Below are 23,410 nucleotides of genomic sequence, written 5' to 3'. Positions count from 1 at the left end.
CATATTATCAGCTAATAGAAGTTGCTATGGTGATCATTTTAGCAAACAGTGGCGTATTAACATATCCAGCAGACACAGAGCAACATTAGCATTCACTTAGAGGTAACAAAATCTGCTTGCCAGCCCCACTAAAGCTCACTAATTAACTGGTTATATCTCGAAAATCATTGCATCTGGCCAAGAAATACAGAACATAACCACAAATTACTGTTTTCACACTTTGGTTTTAGTTACATTTAGATCTAATTAACAAGATACATGTTAATTAGTGAACTTTAGAGGCGGTGGTGGCAGATTTTACTGGCATGCTCTTCCTTCCTGTTTCCAGTTTTTGTGCTAAGCTAAGCTAAGCGGCTGTTGGCAGTTGCTTCATATTTGGAAAACAGAGATGAGAGTTGTATTGATCCTCTCATCTGACTCTCAGCAAGAAAGCAAACGAGTATATTTGCAACTACACCGCTCCTTTAATCCATAGTCATGATTAATGGCCTGCCAAAAGTGTCTGAACTCGCAACCAAGTTTAGTTTTTAATTGTTTGGCTCTGGACTGTCCATGATGAGACCAGGTGCTCCTGCAGCACATGTCTGATTATGTGAATATTTATCTAATATTCTGTTAGAATTGATTTTTTGCTGGCGTGGAGCACTTTTTACAGTCAGAATGATCTCCATCCAGACCGAGGATCAACTTCTCACAATAGAGTCGAGTTATACTCCGCTAAGTGTTTCTGACAGGTGTCATATCGTATTTGTGCGGCTGCGGAGGCATCATGAAGCACGGTTCGACTAAACCGGTCGTCAGCGCGGATTTTCTCGCACACATGGACAGCTCCCCTGCTGTGAATGTCAAGTGCGAGTTATTGAACAGAGTCGGAGGTAGAGGAGCCTCTCACTGATCCTGGGCAGTTCTCCGCCGCTCCTTAGCCTCTGGCACTCGGCAGGTAAAGCACAATAAGCTCCGGCTCAGTCAGACTTGGGGGATTATTTACTTAGACCCTGCTCAGAGTGTCTGACTTCATTTCTCAAACATCCTTCAAGTCCCAGCGCCAGTAGCGCCGCGGCGTCCTAGCATGTCAGTCCCAATCACTCCCGTCTCACTTGTCTCAGCTTTGTGTAGGAGAGAGCAAGACGGACAGATTGAACTGAGCTTTCTCATTGTGCTCTTTTCTTCATCCACCTCTGTTCATGCCCAAACACAATTCATTACGTTTCATTTTTCGAGGAAGCCGCAGCAGCGGGGACTAAAAGAGATCGGGGAAAAATCCACGCAGCGCCGAGCCAGACCTCGTGACACCTTTGTTTGCCGCCTTTGAGTAAAAGGCTGTTTTTCGGCTTTAACAAAACAAGCAAATTGCATTCTCTCTGTCCTCCGGCTCTGGATGTTATTTGTCGCCTGCCAAAGCAGCTTCACACCGCGCCTTATCTCTCTTTTAAATTGGCCACACAATAAGAGCATCCTTGCTTCAAAGTTGTCCCATTATAATTGCCATAGGTAAACACATCGCCTGGTGTAGACCTTGAATTCTATCAGTTGTTCTCTGTGCGTCTCCGGTCCCAGACATCTGCTTTGAAATGTTAGTTATCAGGTCAGCAGATCCCACCCCCTTTCATTTATTCCAGCAAGCTTTTTTTGCTCCAGGACATTCAGCACTCGATGTGGTGTGTGTGTGTGTGTGTGTGTGTGTGTGTGTGTGTGTGTGTGTGTGTGTGTGTGTGTGTGTGTGTGTGTGTGTGAATATATGTATGTGTGCCTACTGCTAGAGTGGCAAATGGCTAATGAATAATGCAGGGTAATAGTGATGTGTTGACAGCTCTGACGGCTGAGAGCTGCCGAGCTGTGTATCAGTGATAATGTGCCATTTCCCTTCTGTGCTCCTCCACTCCCTTATTACAACAAATTGCATTTTTTGGTAATTTCACCTCCCCACAACCCCGGTGTGTGTGTGTGTGTGTGTGTGTGTGTGTGTGTGTGTGTGTGTGTGTGTGTGTTGTGCGAGTTTGTTGGGCTGCCCAAACTAAAAGCCCAGCTACATCGTGCATTTGGGGCCATAAACGCTCATTTTACAGTGAGGCTGTTTGAAACTCTTTAGTTTGCTGATTGGTTTCTAAATTATTTTATCTTGTTCTTAGTTAAGCTTTGATGTGGTCACAAAGGATGCTTGTGTAATTGTCTGCTCTTGTACATGTTTATCCGTTAAAATAATAATTTTAAACCAAAAGAAGTGTTTAGTGTTTCAGCTTGTCTGTAGTCAATCAGGACGATGTTTGCTGCTGTGCATCCTGAGACTGTATTTTTCAGTATTTTTGTTTAAATATTGGCAGTTTTAAAGGTCTTTAAATATAAGTTAGTTAAAATATAATTAGAATATTACAGAACAAGACAAAGAGCTGCGGCCATGCTAGCAGTTCTGTGAAGTTATACTTGTAAACAGCTTTGAGCTAAATGCTAATGCTAGGCAAAATGCTCACCATCTTACCTCCGTGTGTTAGCATGCTAACATTGCTAATTATCACTAAACACAAAGTACAGCCAGAGCTCATGGAAAAGTCATTCGTTTTGCAGGAATTTAGTCATAAAATATGGGACAAATTATTTTTTTGACCCGATGGTGACTCCAGATGAAAAGTCAAAGAGTCACTAGAGATCCAGCCAATTGGTGTCAAGATATTTCACTCAAGCTAGCAAATGTCAACTTCATGGTGGTGCTAGAGGAAAAGTCAGGGGGCCACCAAAGCAGGATTCATCCTCTGGGGACCATCCGTCCTCCATCCTTTTTGTCAGCTGGTGAAAATGATCTGCACTGACTGGGGTCGACGAGTGTTTTGGGGGCCACAAATTTCTATTTAGCCAAACGATGATTCATCCAGGATTGATCTCACGAAACCTTTTCATCTTCTGTAATAATCACACTGTCGGCTACGTCGTAAGAACAAATCCTCAGCTGCGCAGGAGGGCATGACACGTTTCACTCTTTAATCAGCAGCAACAGAGGTTAATTTGGAATCAGAAGCAAAACACAGCTGAACTGACAATGATAAGAGCACCACCTACAGAATCTCAGACTCCATCAAGGACGCAGACGCCGAGAGGCTCATTCACAGGGTTTGACTGATCTCTGAAGAGTGCAGGGCACAAACAGCACGGCAATTATTACTGAGCACCAAACACAGAGACGCACTTCACCAGGAAAGCAGTGACGAGGGGCAGTGGTAGCAGGGTGGTGTTGTGGCTGCAGAGACTGAGGCTCATGGGTTCAGTCCCCACAGCGGACCCGTCTCTCAGCAGCTTCACGTCCTTGAACAAGATGCTGCAGCCTCCACCTGCTCGCCGTTTACCAGCAGCACCGAAAACCGTGAAATGTAAAAATGTGGACTCTAGCTGTGTAAATATTTCTCCCGTGTTACAATTTGACCCCCTTGCATTTAATGATGCATGTGTTTGCATAATATTTTGAATATATTGAAGGAGGTCACGGCGCGCCACAGAATGCCCCTGTGTGTGTTTGGTAAAGTTGTTTTTTATGAACCGAGGAAATATAATGTCCGTGGCCTTCTTACACTGAAATCCATCATTTCTGGTGTTAAATAAACACTGTTTTAATTGGGTTTTAAAGATTTTAATTGTATAATTTCAGAAGTTTTATGTTTATATGCTGGTTTTTAACATCTTGCACCATGTTTGGATTCATGGAATCAGCCTCTTTTGAACTTTTGATCCATAAATAAACCAAGATTATTGTAAATTCATCATATCTGTACTGACCAGCTTACATCTTCCACACTGTCAGCGTCAGTCAGAACCTGCTACACACATGCTGTCCTGGGCTAATGAGGTCACTGCAATTAAAGGTAAACTCAAATGCTGCATTTTGGACGCAGCTCTGTAATGCAGATCTATGGGGTTTTTATTCCAACCCATCTCAGTGCCATCACCCCCCCCACACACACACACACACACACACCCGCTCATAATCATATTTCATTATTGTATATAATTTGAAAAACTAGCAGCAAGAGGCAAGAAACTGCGTTTCCTGTCCGTGAATCGTTTGGGAAATGAACCTCTAGTGATCATTCAGACCTGCATCAGTCGTTTGCCAGCTGCTTTCACAGCACAACAATACGACAGGAAGGAGTTTTACAGTTAATTATTTCTGATTCACTGCAAAGTTAAATATGTTTACCACACACAACTGTGGAAATTGGATATTTTTAATGAGCTGGTTTCAAGCTGTTGGCGAGCAGCGTACAGGCTTTTATCAGTCTCTCACTTCACCTGTTTGGAGTTTTCTGGATCACAGTAAAGTTTGGTGAACTGAAGTCTGCTCATCTGCAATAACCTGTTTAGCTTTTGCAAAGGTTCATGACTGTAAGTGGATCAGCCACAGCCTAAAGCGTCCTCCTGCTCTCTTGTACATGCAGATTATTTACAACAGTGGATCTCTGCACAGGGGTCACGAAGCAAATTTGATGGTTCAACAGATGAATAACGTGAGAGGAAAGCAGAGAAAACATTATGCTGCTGCACCAAATGATGTTTATTTTTAAGGCTTTCTCTGTGTTTTTTTGCGGTGCTGGTCACATGGCTCCATGGAGGGGGGTCAGTGTGTCTGCTGGTTGGTGGGTGTTCTTTTAAATATTGTACATTTTGACACTCATTGTTCCTGTAAGATGAATCCTAATGACTTTGCTGATCCTGTACTTTGTGTTGAGTGCTAATTAGCATGCTAACACACTTAGCTAAGATGGTGACCATTATACCTGCTAAACATTAGCATGTTAGCTTGCTGACATTAGCATTTAACTCAAATAAGCATACAGCTGTGCCTTAGCATAACCTCACATGGCTGCTCGTGGGCTCTTAGTCTTGTCTTCCTGTGAATTACTGAATAATTCTACACTGAAATCTATTAATTTGTTCTCTGGTTGAACTGGTCACAGCCGATAGACACGTGCATCGGGTAATGAGTGCTAAAAAGTTCTATTTTTAAGGGATCCCAAGCCAAAAATGTCATGAAATACAGATTTAGAGTATTGTGAACCAGAGGTTGTGTTGACCGCTGTCCAGGGTGCTGATCCTGGAGCAGCTTTGGATGCAGGAGCTGTCCATGGTGCTTCATCAATAATTTCCAGGATTCCTCCTGATAACAACAACAGCAGTACACGTATTGGCTAACAGGATTTGCTTTTCCAAACATGAGCTCTGCTTCGAGGAAGTGTGCCAGTGAATTCTTTCCTGTGCTGTTTCTGGGCTTCGCTTCATTCTCATCTCTCCTCTGGAGGAGCACAGAGTTAAAGAAATGGTCAGGAAGCGTTGTACTGACTGATATCTGATGACAATAAAGGAATTTATCCAATTTTACACATAAATAAATGAATCCATTAATAAATTTAAACGAAAAAGCAGGTAAATTAAAAAGCAAATGGTTAAAGGAATTATGTTCCAAATTCCTGATTAAAGCAAAATGTTAATTCTGTTCATGAATTCAGCTCTTTTAATCAATTTTGACATTTTCTATTGGGTGTTGATTTTTTATTTATTTATGTATTTAGTCATTGATTTGTGTCATTTTCTACATAAATCCCTTTTTATTTGGTGGAATTATGTATTAACTTGTAATTTAAATGTCAATTTAAATACCAAATAATGAATAACCTGATAGTTTAACCAGTTTATTGGAGGATTAATTGATTCATTTGTTATTCGTTCTAATTCCTGTATTTTTTTGTGCTCTTAGATTCAATGAATAGACTTGACTCCTGTGCTCCTCCATAATCTCTATGCTGAGTCTGTCTCACTCTGCCGTGATGCTTCCATTTTTTCCTCATTATCAGTATCATGCTGTGCACTTTGTTTAATTTATTCAAGGTCTAAGGCTCCTTGTAGTATTTTGCATTGCTGAAAGGCAACGGGCCCTCTGGGAGTGCGGGGCCACCTGCCCTGCGGGGGCTGCGGAGCTGCGTTTTATGACCCACCTCTGACGCTACTCGTCTGGTTTCGGCTGAACCTCGGGTGAAGATACATCTCGACAGTGTGTTATGTGTTAGAAATGATGAAAGCTTACATGTTTTAAACTTTGATGGGTCATAACTCATTCACCACGTCTGATGCTGATGAAAGGATTATGCATGTTGTTACTGATCGGCCCATGGGGTTCCTGCTTCGCTCACAGGCGATGACGTGTGCTGCTGTTGGCTTGTTGTTGTTGAGCTGTTCAACAACCGAACGTGTGTTTCTTTTCTCAGGCCTTTCAACCTTTTTTATATAGTGAAGTGTGGATTTTCCAACCTGTTTAACCACTAATGTGCACAATAGTAAATAGGTCTCTACAAGTAGAGAAATGACTCATGTGAAAGTGAGGCAGGCATATGGTTTTACTCCTGAGGGCCGCCTTGCTGTGCCGCCGACGCATTTACGTTAAATTTACATTTTTGATCCCGAGCTGATATTTGTATCCAGAGCAGCCTACAATAAGAACAGCTGTTGGAGTAATTTTAATTCTCAGATCGACTGCATTACAAGCACACAGGAGCGAGGACTACTAAAAGTCACAGAAACGGCATCCTGGAAACTCTAGATTTTTTTATTTTAATGCAGATTGTTGGCTAGTGTTTTTATGCAAATGAACGGTACAGTAAAAGAGCTGTTTGTCTGTTCGCAGGATCCAGTCCGGCTCCTACCTCAGCACCGGCTGGTTCACGCTCATCCTCGCCATGGACATGTGCAAAGAGATCCATATCTACGGCATGATAAATGACACCTACTGCAAGTAAGACACCGGCTATCAACCCCTCCCACCCACCCCCCCACCCTTTTCCATATTGGGATGAGAAATATTTCCATTCCTGCAAAAACTTTGAAAACTAGATTCACATTCACAGCGGCATCGGCCAATCGCAGCCTCCCATAACCGCGGACTGCCCCGTTAGAATTCATTTCCAATGCCTCAGTTTGGATTTAATGGCTGAATTTCTATGCTGAAATCCATATTGGGTTCTCTGTGCTGTGAATACCATTATGTCCTCCTGCCTAGTCTCCACGGCTGCAGGTGGCTGGGATGCAGCACCCGGTTCCTCCCCTACTTAAAGTTTTATTTGTATATCGGCCCGACGTCTTCTCTCCGGCTCCCGGGTGAGCGATCGCTGTCTGGCTGCGAGGCCATAGGAGGGATGACAAACACGATGCCGCTGCTCCGGGCATGGCTGCTCAGTCTCGAGCCATGTCAGCCTGGATGGGCTCGCCTCCTCTCTCCTTACGCCTCCCCTCCTCTCCCTCAGCTCAACCTGAGCTCTCTCTATCCCCCCAAATCAAACACTTTTACCTAATGCGCGGTGAAAATCCTGCCTTTTATCCTCTCCGTGTTCCCCGTGCACAGCGGGAGTTGGAATATAAACAGCCCCAGACACATGGCAGAGAGGAGTGATAATTCAACCAGCACGGAGGATTTTATGATTCAGTGAGGCAGTTAAGGGGTTGCTCTCCCCCTGCCTGTCTCTCACTTATTTCCTTCTTTCCTGCGTGAGACAGGAGCATATTGTGTTTCACTGACTTTCTGAATGGACAATTTAGTGTCACACAAAGTGCTGTTGGCAGCCGACGGCTCCGGTGCAAAAAGAAGAGGAATGTTTTGTGTGACGATGTTCGAAGCTTTAGTCAGAATTGACCTCAGCGGTTGTGTGGTAATGGAGTTTCAACAGGTGCTGCAAAGAGGGTGAAATTGAATTTATGTGTTAACGCCGGAGCGCAGCACCGTGTGACACAGAGAGAGGAGAGGCAGTGATTGGGCTGTGTGTTACTGTAAGCTGGCCGACAGCCACGGTGGCTGTGGAGCGACTGGCTGGCTGCTGTGATGACTGTGTCTCTTCTGTCTGTGCTCATTCTCCCAATGAAATCGTTACACAAGTCTTCCTCTCATAAAGCCGTCAGTCGCTATTAGAAACCGACTGCAGATTGCACAATGAGTCTATTCTGCTTCTCTGCGTTTGCCTCTGCTTTTATTGATCCCGCGTTCTTTTTAATGGTTGAAGATGCAAACTGTAAACGGAGTGACTCGTGAAATTCAGGTCGGAATGGATTAACTTTCCCGCTGTACGTCCCTCACTTTATTGGGAATGTTTTCACATCGACTGTGGCGCAGAGGAGGAATGAATCTTGTCATGATGTTTTACAAATAAACTCAGTTTAGTTAAAAGAGTGTTTATTGAATGCATCTGACCGCCAAACAGCAGCTCCTGTTTTTTCAGAGGGGTAAACCTGCTGAATGGAGAATTTGCCCGAGGCAGCATCAGCTCACACGGCTGAACGCTGAAGGATCTTCAGTTTCAAACTTTAACAATTTACTCCGATTATTATTTCAGATCATAGTTTTTAAAGCTGAGCCGATAAAATCCAAGGACGTCTGTAATTTACCGACCTGGATTTGTTCCAAACTGTCACACAATTACATCGGCGCTGAATTTTGTCTCACAGACAAAATCGTATCAACAATCAGATCAGAGGCAGTTTTCAGGAGGTGCAGTATGTATTCTATACCTTCTTGAGAAAGATACTTTTTGGTCACATAGAAATACTGTAATACATCTCAAACACATCTCGTATATCTGTATTTGAAACTTATGACAATGAGTGTGAAATGGTTCAGCTGAGAGTCAATAAGATGGTGATTTAAACACCTTTGTACTTGAATAAATGTGATCGATCATCACTTGCTGAGTTGAATCAGATCCTGTTGCATCTCATTATCAATGTTCTTCCTGCTTGACTGTTCAAACAATCTTCACGGGTTATATTTATGCTTTTTCTCTGTGATAATATTATATTGGGACATTGGTTGGTACCTTGGTTTTTGGCTAAAATTCCTACTGTAACAGTTAAGGCACTCAAACATAAGGAAAAATAAGCAACACATGTCAGTAAATCACCATCGAATCACTGTTTATAATTCCTCAACAACTGCAGCTTGAGCTGGTTTATACAGGACAGGGACAACAGACTGACATGTGGAGGCACGTTGCAGTGAGGCTCAGGCACTTAAATCCTGTACTCCTCTCCGGCCGAGCGTGCTCGCACGTCCCCAGTGATAAACAGTCCTACAGCATGAGGAGTAACTAACCAGGAGGCCGGCACGCTCGCATACAGTGGATCTAAATGTCAAGGGAGGATCGTCCAGCTCTGGTCTCTCATTAGCGTTTACCATATGGCAGGAAAATGACATGAGCTGGCTAACCGGGCTGACTAGCATGCTACAGCTAATAGACAGGTGCACTGCCGAAACCTTCCGGGTAAAACTCAAGACTTTTTGTTCCATGTGTACAAGTATGTAGACATAATAGGACAATTCTGAGTACTGAATACTGAACAGAGCGTTCAGGTGAGATGATGTCTCTTCCCTACTCTCCCCTTCAGGACGGAGGGTTACAGAAAGGTTCCCTACCACTACTACGAGGCGGGCAGCCGGGACGAGTGTGCGGAGTACCTGCTCCACGAGAGCGCCCCCTACGGAGGCCACCGCTTCATCACCGAGAAGTCAGTGTTCGCCAAGTGGGCCAAAACCCATGCCATCAAGTTCTACAACCCGCCCTGGCAGCTGTCGTGACCCTGGCTGAACCAGCGTGGAAGTGCTACACCGTCATCATCATCACCGCCATCGCCGTCATCCGGGGACCGGCTGAATCTCGACGCTGACAGAAAGCCTGTTCCCTGATGTGTGCCGACATCCATTCTGGCACAGACTTCACTCCATGCACAGAAAAGGTTGGTTGAGGGTCGATTGTTGAACCCTGGATGGTTAATATCCAGTTTTTTGATAACAGCCACTCAATCAAACAGACTTCGACCAAACCGGACAACAAGAACTCATCACCTTCTGAAAAATAAGTCTTTTGCTCCTGAATTTGAGGGCTGAAAAGTGCAAACTCTTCTGACTAATTCGATCCATTCGCTGCTCTGTGAGTTTAGCATAAGACGGCTCGAAGACTAACTAAAAAAAAAAAAAAGCAGAAAACAACATCACATCAACGTCAGCTTGCAGTGACCTCAGCGGTTCGTGTTCCCAGCGGAGGGGGTGGGGACTCACGCTGTGCATCACAAAGGCGGCGTTTAATTGAACTGTAGCTGAAGAAGAGCTCAGCGGCTGCAGAGACGAGCCACGTTTTCATGGACGTACGAAGAACTCGCCTCCTGTTTGCTGTGGGCGTCGGTCTTCTTCTGCCAGGCTGTAATTAATCTATAACAAGTATCATTCAAGCCTTCATCTCAGACTGAGCGTGTTGAAGGCAGCTTTCAGTTTACTCCGCTCTGTCTTCAACAAACAAGGTCTTTTGAAAAAGAAAACACGAGCGGGCAAAAAAAAAAAAAAACCCAAGGTGAACCAGATGTGTAGATGTGAATCCGCTTTTTTATCTCTATGCTTGGTTGTGCGTCAACTCACACAACTTGAAGATGTCAGCGTTTCTTTCTTCTCTAATGCTGTGAAATTGAATTTTAACATACGCGTTTTGACGTTGGCTTGATGTCCGGATGGGTGGCTAATTTATTCTGCAGAGATAAGTTCCTCTCGCTCTTTTACAGTGTGCCATTGACAATGTGAGCATCACAGCACATAGAGCAATGTGCAATTAGAAACTCCATCCTTACGGAAGGAGTTAAATCACTTGTGACCCCGCAGAGGGAGAGATTTATGTGTGCAGTGAAACCATTTGAAGTTAATTGTATTCTATTATCATTTTGTGCCTGCAATACTCTCTGCAGTTCATTGTATACAGGCGGAGGAAGATGCTCTCTGTCTCTTTCGCTCACATTCTCATCCAGCTTTGTGCCTCTTTGTGTACAGTATCACGGTGTGAACACATCTTCCCATTTGTCTTTGAACGCAGCGCGCGTGTCTCCTGGTTCGGGCCATTATGTTTGAATGCATCTGTTCCAGGACAGTGAAGGATGATCAGTGAAGTGTTGAGGTGTGGAGGCCGGCTGGTGGCTGCGGAGGGCTGAGACACTCCGACTGTGACCGTGACTCCCCCCGAGGCTGTGATTAGTGTCCTGGTCAGAGCCGCGGCCCAGAGGGGAGGACTGGAAGGATTCAAAGACTTCTAATTTAGGCGACTTGATGCACAGGGTCCCTGACGACTGTAATGTACTGCGGCTGAGCTCCACAATCTCACTCCAGCTGCAGAGCACTGTTTACTATCACACTCCATTTTGAGCTATTTCTCAGGAGGCATCGATTTGGTGAATTAAAAAAAGACGTGAAGGTTAAAACTGGCAAGGTTTCGGACGTCTTGGCTGTAGCTGCCATTGAGGACTCTGAGGTCATGTCCTCTGCATTTAACAACTTGGGAGTTTGCGTAGTATAGTGTGGTGAGGATTTTATAAGCCAATGACAACATTTCCAGATTAATTAAATAAGATAAACCAATAAATACAGATACAAGCGTTTCAGCATTTATCCCTCAGAACAGCAGGTCATGGCAGCTGTGCAGCAGAATTTAGATCCTCATGCTGGGAAGTAAAACTTACAGAGAGAAATAATTGAACATAACTGAATAAATGCAGAAAAATCCAAACTCAAAAACGAAAAATGAAGAGGACCCTCTTTTTGATCCAAATTATCTGAGGGTCCAGGGTTCAGCTGGCTATAATTGAGTGCAAGCCAGGTCCTAACAACACATTCAGACGTGTTTCTTAAAATGCTGTTGAACTAATGATTATATGTAACCTACACGTCTATAAAAACCACTTTCCACTGCACTGACTTCTTCAGGATCAGAGGAACCTTTTTTTAGGAACCTTTCCTGCGTTTCAATCAGAGGAAGCAGTGTCCAAATGTAGTTTCTGCCCCCCTGAAAGTCTGGACTTTGCTGTACTGTACAGGTGCCTGCTGGGTCAAACACAGACGCTGCAACTTTCATTCACACAGGAAGCAATAAAACACTGTTATTGATCGTAGGACTGGCAGTGGAAATTTCCTCTAATGTTTATTGATGTTAAATGGAGCCGACTTCCTGTCGCTTTCTTCAGACGCGAGTCTTTACAACATCCATTCAAAATGTATCATCACCTCATGCAACTGTAAACTACAGAGAACAGAAAGACAGAACCACTCTGTTGTTGTTGAAATTGAAAATTGAAAATTGCTTTGAGTTGTTGGAGTTGCTTAGTCACTGAAAGTATTTGTTTGAAAAGAGGCTAATTCACGGAAATTCTGTTGTTGATGACACACTGGTGAGGAGTCCTGAAAGTGCTGTAGATGAACTCTTAACAGCTCCTGCGCTTAACATGACAACTGAGCAAACTCTGCTGAAGCCTGTGTGACAAGCTTGAAAGCTCCAGAAAAAGCAGATAAGTGGAGGAATCATTCCAGTTTTAACCCAGACTTCCAGTTTTGACCTGCAGATGACCAAAACCCTGCTTCCTGTGCATCAGCTGCATGTTTGGAAACATGTTTGGCTTCTCCTGCTTGAGGAACAGGTCGATCTGATCTTTGTTTTCCAGACAGAGCGAAGTGCCCTCAGCGCTGACAAAGACTGTCCTGCAACCCAGAACTCACTGCAAGTCAACCGAACTGATAGCAGCACCATCAAAATGTAAAAACGCCCTATTTTGAATTCCTGTCAGCGTAGGTCAGCGGACAGGCGGCGGCCGTAACACGGGCAGGGTCACGGCTCCGATTTCCTCTGGGACGACGTGCTCGAGAGGTGCGCTGCCGCCCAGCACTGCAGCAGCTGCGGATCAAAGTATCCACCACATGATATATGTAAAGCAGAAACGTCTGACTCTGTTATTTTTCCTGCTCAGGAAGCCTGAAGATCAGATCTGAGCTTCGGGAAGAGTTCCAGATTATACCTCTCTCTGCTCCCGTGGGAAAGCAGCATGAATTCATCCAGCACGTCATGCGTGTTACATGATTAACATACATGTTCTATATGTTGCCACCACTTGTGCAGTCATCTGGCAGCTCTCCACCAATCACTTTTACCTCTGCTGTACAGTACATCCACCATATAAAGAGCTTCACATCAAGATTAGATATTAGGTTTGCGCTGGGAGACGTGTTTTAGGCGTGTTATGGTGCATTATCTGAAAATTGGTTTTAAACTGTTGACTGTTCATCTTCCATCCCCCTTTGTTAAACTGATGCAGTGGTTTGTGTGCAGCATTTTTATTTTTTTTTTTTTTTTCGCTGCAGGTCGCGTGTTGCCAACATTTTCTGCTGCTTCAGGCTGTGCTGTTATTTTCTGATCAACAAACACCTCATTGTTCTCAGCCAGAACACACTGGAAGAATACCCACAGATGTATTATAGAGTATTATGGAGAAAACGCCCTTTTCTAGGCTCCCATGAATCTTTTTTGGCTCACAGGAAGACGACTGAGGACACATTCACTGTGAATTAGTAACACCACGAAGAAAAGTGAGAGCAGAGTGGGAGGCAGAATACTGGACTCTTAATTATTTTATTTCAGTCAGTTGTTTTTTGTTAAGTTTGGCAAAAAGAAAAAAAACGCTCATTTGTTTTCTTTCACTTGCCGAGGATTAGATGAGAAGTGAGATGACACCACTCTCATATCTGTTTGCTGTAGCTCAGTGGACAAGAGGCTGTTAGAAAACTGAAACCAGCAGCTGGTTAGCTTAGCACAAACACTGGAAACAGAGGGAAACAGCTAGCCTGGCCGTCACCAGTGGGAACCAAATCATTTGAAAGTACCCCTAAAGCTCACTAATGAACAGGTTCAGACAGAGTTCAGCACATGAAGAGCCGGAGCGAAGACGTCACGTTCAGGGTCGCTAATGTTCAGGACAAATCAGCATCCACCGCTCCGAGGCTAGGCTAGTTATTAGCATTGTTATAAATGCCAGTGGGAGGTTTTCTTTCTTCTTCTTTGCATTCACTTCACTGCGGCTTGTCTTTCTTTGTTCTTGTTCTGATTAAAGAGTGAGGAGACTTTTTCTGTCAAGGGCTATTTTTTATAACATCCATCGAGGGTCGTACGAAGTTACCGAACACATATCACGCTAACGTCTGCGATGACAGGAGCTGCTTCTCTTTGGCGAGGCGTCTGATGTCAGATGGTAGTGATGATGATGATGATGATGATGATGATGATGGTGATGGTGATAATGCTCCTCTCAGCTGGTTTTCCAGGTTTGGGTCAGTCGTGTTTTCAAGAATCCATCTTGAAAGGAGCTGCTCTCAGTATCAGTAGCAGTTGGACACCCGAACTCCACTGAAGAACGTTAACTTCATCCAAACACATCTGTCCTCGCAGCTCATCCAGTTTAGCATGTTTGTAGCTGTAATAACGCTCCAGATTAGCCTTCTTCATCACTGTGAGCTCGTCCCCACAGACTAACTTCACTGTCTTACCTTCCACCTCAAAAAAATACATAAATTAAAATTGTCCATTTCTTTTGGAAAGTGCAACACTCTTCTCGACAGGCACCATGATGTATTCACGTGACATCAGTATAACTGCATGTGTGTTGCGTTCATAGACCACTTGCAATGACACGTTAGTCTGTTACTTTATGTGTGTTACTTTATGAATTACCTTGTGGGCCAGATCAAACTGTGGCATAGTGGTCCACATACGGCCCCGAGGCCTGGTGTTTCCCACCCCTGGATTAAGAGAGATTCCATGTAAATGAATGAGCCTTATTTGGACGGAGCCAGGATAGCTGCTCTGCCCTGTTTCTAGTCTTTGTGCTAAGCTAAGCTAACCAGCTGATGCAAGATGCGAGAGTGATATCAATCGTCTCATCTAACTCTGCCGTAAAGAAAATGTCTGTCCCCCAAAACGTTGACCTCTTCCTTTAGTAGCATTTTAATTCTTTTGTTTTCACCCACAGCCTGAACTGATGATTAAAACTGGCCTAATTTCATGTTCCGAGCAGTGAAAGTTTGCTTGGAAACGGTTTCCTCCTCAAACCTGAAGCAGACTTTGCTGTTTGCACCTCGCTGTATATATGCAAATGGAAAAAAACACAAAAGAACATTGCCTGTCCTCAGCCACTCCGCAGCAGAAGTGGCAGCGGAATGAGGTCCGATTGTTCGCTCGTTGTATAACAAAAAAGTTAAAAGCAAATTGAAGGTCACTCCCCTGAAAACAGAGCTGGCTTTAAAAAAAACAGAGTCCTGATTAAAACGTCTCGGTCTCGAGGTCTGCGGAACAAAGACGTGGATTTCATTATTCAGCTGAAAACGCTCATTACTTTTTCCTGCTGTGATCAGTCGAGGTAATTACTGTCTGTTTTGGAGTCAAGAGATCAGATTTTAAAGAACTTTTGATTGTCTGACTCCTCACTGAAACCTCTTTACTTCACCATGTAGCGTTTTACTCCCTCCCTCCTGACTGTTGTACTTGTTGCCATTTTCTCAAATGCCTCAAGTGCTTTCTTACATTGAAAGGATCATTTTATTTCTTCTTCTCCAGTGTGCGTGTCTCACTATTATTTTTGTGTTGTAAAGCACTTTCCTTTTCCATTTTCAGGTCAAGTGTCCTTGTGAAATGTGTAACTTTGGGTGTGTGTTGAGTTACATAGAATGTAATATAACACTGAGGTTGTTATAATCAAAGGATTTTTTTTTTTTTTTTGCTAACACAGCTAAGACACTCCTTTGCTGCATGGATTATTGCAGGTTATTGAAATGTACATTTTGTTGAAAATAAGTAGTGATTAAATGTATTATTCTGTCATTTGCTGTCTACATATGAACTAAAATTAGATATATTGTGACTGTTTTTATTTTCTACCAGTGTGGGTTCTGTCCTCTGTGTCTTTTATTCTCTGTGGGGATTAAAGAAAACCTAAAACCCTGTTATATGATTAAATTCCTTTCCAAACAAGCGGCGTTAGAATGTAAGAAGCTGCTGAAATGTGTTCATGTTATATGAATGGAGCCTGAGCTGAGCTGTCGTCTCAAATCTGGCGTCTCATGAGATTTCTGAAACATCGGTGAAGGAGCAGCGATGTGCTGAGTTCAGACGGTTTTCGGGAGTTGCGGTGAGCGTTTTTTCTTAATGTAACCTCTGCATAAATGAACACAAGCTTGAAATAATAATGCCCACATTCGCGGTTTTTATGCTACAGTAATGAATAAAGTATCGAGATAGAAAACTAAAAGGGCACTCCGACAATTATTGGTGCATTTTTATAAATTTGGGGAAGTCACAAGAGACTGAAGGGAGAATTTTCAAAAGCAAAGCTGAGATATCCCGACTTTTTATCTGGATCAAACTCTGATTTGTAACTTATAAATGAGTAGTCTCAACCTTGTCTTCTAAAGTTTACATTCATATTCAACTACTCTGCAACAGCAACAAACTTACAGCCGCCTGGATCATGTTTTTATCAGCATAATGAGGAAATGTTGTATTGAATCTGCAAAATGTTCATATTAAATGTGTCTTCAAAACATGCACTTTGACACCTTTGTTTTTGTTTTCCCCATATTATCAGCTCATGGCATGAAAACGTGCTTAACACTTTTATGGTTGTGTTTCTGTGGCTCAACACTTGGTTAGGATTTGGGAGCTGCAGGTCTTTTAAAAAGTCGTCTATGTTTTTGTTTACTTAACCTAAACCACAGTCTTGGGTTTTGCTTGTTGTCTGTTTCCTGTTTTATTTTGAAATACTTTCCTCTCTGTTTGTTTGAGCCTTTTCACTTCCTGTCTCTGTGTCGATTAGTTTCACCTGTCCCTCATTAGCCTTCCCTCTCCGGTGTATTCATGTCTTTGTTTCTCCCTCTCTTCTTGCCAGTTCATGTGAGTAATGTGTGTGTCGAGCGTTCCAGTCGCCTCCATTGTTTTCTCAGTGTTTTTGGACCTTTGCTTTGTTTTTCCTGGACCTTGCCTGTTTCTGGACTTTGGGGATTCTTGCCTGCTCCCTGTTGGATTTGACTGCCTTCTCTGGCCTGGACTCTCACCATCCCGTAAGCCTTTTGTTCATTGCCATTTTGCAATAAATCATGTGAACTGCAGCAGTTCTGCCTCTAGTCAGCATTTTGGTCCTACCTCATACCTGCTTGCACAAGTGTGACCGAATAACACCATGGGACGCAGCAGACAAACATACCAGTGGGTCTCCTTCATTAGAATCTTGAACTTAACACAAGGTTAACACTTAGTTGATTGAAGAAAACATTGTTGTGAACATAATACATGCAGGAATTAAATATTCTTCAAAATAAATCAGGAAAAACCATCTAGCAGTGTGTAAATATAATATGTAGGAGCCGAGTTTGGTCTGACTCAAAGCTCATGAATTCATAATGCTCCTCCAGAGGTGCAGAAGACTGAAAAGCTGAAAAGTACTCGTCATGATTGGTAAACTGACTTTCATGAGCAGAATTGATGGTGTTTCCCTTTGGTATGTGTTGGCTGAGCCCTGATGCTGGACATCTTCAGTTTCAGGTCTAATAGAAGTGCGTGGACGGAGTTTTTCAATTAATTTAATTAACCTCAATAGCACATCATTCTGCTCTCATTCAGAGTAATACTAATCTGTCATGTAGTTCCCAAAATGATGCTAAGTGTTGCTTATTATCAAACTGTTCCACAGCACCTCAGAGTAAGCCAGGATGAGGTTGTTATTCCCTCCTTTTGACAGTGTGAGTCCGAACATGAACATGGACTTCTGCTTCCTTCACCTCAGTCTGAAGATAATAAACCGAGGTGTCGGGCGTCCATGTCCTGAGCTGACCACATCAAGTCAGCATGCGCTCCACAATAAATAAAGTGTGACTCCAAAGCCCATTCATTTCTCAGAAGTGCTGAATGGAGCCACATAGCGAGCTCGCAGCCTGAGCAATGAGAGTAATGGACATAATGTAATTTGCACAAGCTTACAACAACAGAGAAGCTAATGAGCCGTTGAGGAAATGGAAAAGAGAAACTTTTCCAGTGTAGCTTACCTGGAAGAGATGCTAATATTCCTCCATTTTCCCTGCAGTTACCTCGACTGTGAGACCTCACATTCCAGCCATATTTCCTCGATTTTATTTCCCAGCCTTTTTCTTCGTTTTGTTGGAAACTGGCACGCGTCAGTTTTTTTATGTGCACAGCTTAACCGAGCAAGGTCAATGAGACAACTGGAATATTTTCAATTCGGTGTTTGCAAATTTGCTCTTGCAGAGTGTTTGACCTCTGAAACATATTTGCAGGAGGATGTGCTCTCCAGGGCCAGATGGTGCTACAACATGTAGCATTATCGCAGCTCAGGGACACTCGGGTAAGTAATTATAAAATATAAGGGATGAAAGAGGGGAAGAAAAACATGAAGGAAGGCGCACATATTGGCTTTCTCTACACTCTCCTTCAAAACACTTGTTTGAAGCACATTTCATACTGACATATGATTAAAAGAAAAAAAACACATTTAGCTTGGTACCATAGTACATTCTAATTTGAAACCGTTCATAGCATGCGTTCACACTGGAGTTACAGAATTAGATACTATTAAGGTTATTAAAAATGCCTGATTTGAGTGTTATTTATGCACATTATTGACCCACGATGTAATAGAAGAGGAATCGGAGGAGCTGCTCACAGCTGCAAAATATTCAAAAAAGTGAATATTTATGAGACCTTTTGAAAATCAACAAAAACACCTCAAAGTTGCACTTTTGTTGATGTATATTGGTGAATTATTGCACCACTTTCTGTTTGTGCAAGGTCATAATGTACATTATTTCCATGGAAACTGTAAAAACCATCTATGTCAATTGACTTGTTGTACACATTGTATGGATTTCAGACAGGAAAATTCAGCATTTTGAGAAACACTTGTTGACTGTTCCCACTAACACTGGCACCACTCTCACGTCGGTATGCTAAATATGAAGCTAGGAGACGTTAGCTTAGCAAACTAGCTGGTAAGGATTGAAACAGGTGGAAAGAGCTAGCATGGCTCTCTCCAATGTTAAAAACATGCTTGTGAACACGTTTAAAGCTCAGTTATTAACATATTCTATCATTTAATCAGCTGATATACAAACAGAAATGTAAAAACAGTTCACGGGGAGGTTCTGGACGAACATCCTCCGAGAGTCTTATCACCAAGAAATAGTTTGGCTTTAACAGTCAGCTCCCTTCAAAGGCACAAACTGATTTTTTATTTTTTATTTATTATTATTATTATTATTTATTTTATTTTTTTTACATTTGTTTGCATTTATTAGCTGCTGGAAGGTGAATTTTTACATTTAAGAGGCTAGCTGTCTGTGCTCCCAGTGTATGCTAATAGCTAATCATTAGCATGCAGGCAAAAGAGCAGTATTGATCTTAATCATAAAAAAAATCAACATAGGCACAAAAATCTGTTAAAATTACATCCTTCTGATTATTTGGAGGTTCTTTAATGAACAAATCAGCTTTTTGCCCAACATCACAGCTGCAGAGTAAAAACTCCATGTTGGCGTTTGTAAGTTTTCATCATCTGTTGTGATGAAGAAACACTGATTCTCTGTCGTGTTCATGTTTCAGGCTTGAAGTTGGACTGTAGATTGCTTTTCCCTTTGAACTTTTATCATTCAGATCATCCTGTAGCCCGATGATATCTGCACAAATCTCCTCGTGCATCACATGACTTTTGCACCCTGGATCTGAAAGCTGTTTTTAATAAATGATCGGACCTAATTATCCCTGTTTGACTCTTCACATCCAGTCATCTCCTCTCTTAAATCAGAACTCTTATGTCTGCTACATGTCTTACTGATCTGCTGCACTAATGACCACTTTCTCCTTTGTTGACAGCTGCAGCCAATTAGTCAGGTGTGTGTGGGATACATCAAGTCCAAACACATCACATCACCTTCCCCGCAGCAGTGATTTCCAGCTGTGTACAAGGCTCAAACGGTGTGTTTGTTTGTTTTTTTTGGGCCCGTGAAATGTTTGCATCCCCGTTTCCGCTCATTTGCATGTTTCATGAGCACTGTGGACGTAATGAGTGCTGACATCACGCTTTCTGGACTCTGTCCTGTCCACTTGGCGCAGCACTTGTGTCTCCTGCCAGATCCTGTTAATTGGTGGTTTCGAAGTGGCCGACCAGTCCAGAAACTGAGTCCGCTCTCAGTTTGTAACAGAAAATAAATGAGAGAATCCACGTGGGAGTGAGCAGCCAGTTCTATTTTTCTTCCACGTCTGGTAACTTTTTAAGTGATCTATAATGTTGTAAAGTGCATGAAAAGCGGAGGAGTGTATTGTGTTTTAATTAATTCCATGCAGGTTTCTTAAAGGCTCTTTAAGAATATATCCCTGTAGTTGCTCAGGCGCCTCATTAATGACTTACATGCAGCAGACATCACTTTGATCGCCACGGTTTTACACCCACCTCCCTAAAGAAATATGAATGCTACACTAATTGCCTCATGTTTATATTGATCACATGCCCCCTCCTCCAGCAGCCGCTCATCCTCCCATCTCCACTTTCTCTGAGCATATCGAGCTTGTCAGGAATCAGGAGCTGTCAAAGGATGAAGTGCACAGGCTGCCACTAAATGTCAACAATTTTCAGATTATCTGAGGCAACAGAAAGCATTCATCTGTGACTAATTGAAGCTGTAACTCAACAAAAAAAAGTCTGTCTTGTCACAAATAGCTACTGTACATTATATTCTTTGAGTGTTTTCACTGCGCAGGATTTTTCTTCAATGATTCAAGCACTTTAAGAGCTGAAGTGTTTTGCACTGACTTGAGGAAGTGTAATGCATGACCACAAGTTAAATAATGTCTCAGTTAATGTCCCTGTTTACAGCCATCTCCTCCCATCCTTTCATCAACATTGATGTAATCAAAGTTTATAACATCCTACGTTTCCTGTGCGCCTGAAGGTAATTGAATTGCTCTAAAAGGTCTTAGCCTCCCTTTGCTCATCACATTCAGTCGCCCCCTCCAATGCCTATTTATATTCCTTTAAATACATTATCCACAGGTTTTCTTCATCCATGTTCAGTGCATTTTCAGCTTTATGCAGATGACGTCCTGGCTTGTGTGACAGCACACAGGAGTGATTGACTGCGCTGTCAAACACATCTGCTGGGAGGTGTTAGCTGCTTTCAAGGTGCATCAGGATCAAGGGGGGCTCTCAGCGACTGGGAAAGTGTCCTGGAAGTGAACGCTGCTTTACATTATCGTAGTCTCTCCTTGGAGCCTCTGAGCGCACCCACAAACAGCAAATGCTCCAACGTAGTTTGGATGGTAGCAGGTACAACAAAGGTTGGGCGCTGACTTGGCATGACTGCATGGTAAGACCTCTAATCTTAATTTTCATTAGTGCCTACATGGTATTAACGGATGGTGAACGGTCGAGGAAATACTCAAATTCAGTGCCGCATCATCAGTATATGAATCTCACAGTGGTAAACGAGCTATCGCCAGCGGATCCAGCAGGCAGTTATTCACGGTCTAATTAGAATAATAAAATATGCCATGTTTCACACTTAAGGAACATGTAAGAAGAAGGACACAACAGGGAGAGTCATAAATGATGTCTGCGACCATCTGCTGCAGCACATAAGATGTGACAACAACTCCCAGTCGGGCCTTAAAGGTGCAGTGTGGAGGATTTAGGAGGATCTACTGACAGAAATTGGATATAATATTCATAATTAGGGTTTCTACAGTGGCCCTGAACAGACAAACCAAACAAAAGCTCTAGAGCGCGCCTTTTGCATTTTTCATGCTTTCAGCTGCCGCTGTGGCTGAGGCGAGGGGTGTTCAGATGGCTGCAATCTGCAACCTCATCACTAGATGCCACTAAATCCTGCAGACTGATCCTTTAACTCTCTGATTTTAAATTGATAAGATAAACAGGTTGAATCATAAGCACTAATGGTTGCTGAACATCTGCATGTTATCTCAATATTCCCTCTAGTCCTTCGCTGTGATCCCCACAAACCTCTGAAAACCCGTCCTTAGCTGCTGTTCTGTTGATAGCAGCTGCCTGCTGCGGCTGGACGCAGTTAATGAGAATGAAATTACAGACCAAAACAATTAAACAAAATAGACTTACCAGCTCTGCAGAGCCAAGGAGGTGGGTGATAACTCTTAGTAGGTCCATCACTTACACAAGAGCACAATCCATTAAGACAGGCCCCACAGTCCTCAGCAGGTGTTCTATAATTAGACGTTTTCAGCCTCCCTGCAGCTCTGCGTGGCCACGCACACACTGCGCTTCATTGACATTTCCCACACACTCTGTGAGCTTTGTTGCACCTGTTGGGGCGGGACGACTTACACCTTTTTTATTGGCTCGTGGAGTTCAAGTGGCTACTTAAAGCTGTCGTCAGAGTTTCATCCCTGAAAGTCTCATAGGCCACTTTCTAATATTACAAGACGTGTGTGAATTGGACAAGAATACACACATTCTCAAGAGAGTGTATGCAGATTGTCTGACCTCATGTCCAGCAGGTGTTGTAGAAGGAGTCAGGGGACATAAGGAGGCCACTTGGTACAGCTGCTGGTGATGAACTGATTGACAGTCAGTAAGACTCACTCATGAAGCTGAGTGCTTATTGGACAGTGAAGAAGTCATATAACTGGAATAACAGTGTTTTTCAGTTCCCTGCGCTGAATGTAGAAACTAAAAAACTGTGCAAACTCTTTTGGTAATTGGCTTTTAATGTAGTTACATGATCGTCTCGGTCAAGAGTGACGTTTTTTCTGCCTTGAATGAAAAACTGTCGTCTTCTGCATCTCAGCAGTCAATTTCTGGGACGGCGAAGATTTCTCATACAATAAAGGTTATTCACTGGCAACGCTCCGAACTTCACAGAGCAGCTTTGCTAACCATTACGCTACAGCAAGTCATGGTTAAAGGAACTGCCTCCAATCATCTGCCTGATAAGTATGATTTTACAGGCAGTGAGAGGAGATGTTCACAGAGCATTTGCAGCCATGCCAGGCAGCTGAAGACATGAAATGCACTGACTGTGCTCGGCTACTCGGTAGAATGTTGGAATTCATTGACAGTTTGATTAATCCCAACTCTGCTGGAAATATGCTCCCAACTACAGCAGCTTTTTAGCCCCGAAGCAAAGAAAAATTGCAGTACGGCATCACACAGCCGTTGTTCTCCTTCTAACCAAACACTGTCTGAGCACAGTTATCATCCCTGCCTCAGAAACCCAGCGTGTATGTTGAGCAGTTTGCTTGTCTGTCCAATCCTCTGAGGCAGCGCTGCTCTCTCTGGGGATTCTCCCACTACAGAGACAGAGGAGCGTTCAAAAGCCTCCTGAAAATTAGATCTGTCCAAACCAATCACATATCACGCCACACTGCTTCCACCAAAAAAAACTTGATGAAAGGACTCGTGGTTCTTCAGCAGCGGGCCCGTCTATCTGTCTCGCTGCAGACGTCTGAAAACTCACGAAAAGCCTGTGGTTCATCTGAACTGTGATCCAGCACAACATGACCCA

At 43.1% G+C, this 23,410-nt stretch overlaps 1 protein-coding gene across 1 annotated transcript in view; it reads left to right on the top strand.

Annotated features, from left to right (window-relative positions):
* Window positions 1-16,975, top strand: part of st6galnac3 (ST6 (alpha-N-acetyl-neuraminyl-2,3-beta-galactosyl-1,3)-N-acetylgalactosaminide alpha-2,6-sialyltransferase 3) — a 76,928-nt gene extending 59,953 nt beyond the window's left edge. Inside the window, exons 4-5 of the mRNA XM_076745855.1 lie at window positions 6,662-6,769; window positions 9,406-16,975. Coding sequence (XP_076601970.1) covers window positions 6,662-6,769; window positions 9,406-9,595 — 298 coding nt within the window. The 3' untranslated portion in view covers window positions 9,596-16,975. The remainder of the gene's footprint in view (window positions 1-6,661; window positions 6,770-9,405) is intronic.
* The last annotated feature ends 6,435 nt before the right edge of the window (window positions 16,976-23,410 follow it).

This window comes from Chaetodon auriga, chromosome 12 (assembly GCF_051107435.1).
Source record: "Chaetodon auriga isolate fChaAug3 chromosome 12, fChaAug3.hap1, whole genome shotgun sequence".
Lineage (NCBI taxonomy): Eukaryota > Metazoa > Chordata > Actinopteri > Chaetodontiformes > Chaetodontidae > Chaetodon > Chaetodon auriga.
Note: the sequence above shows the minus strand (reverse complement) of the source record. Positions and strands in the feature narration are given on the sequence as shown.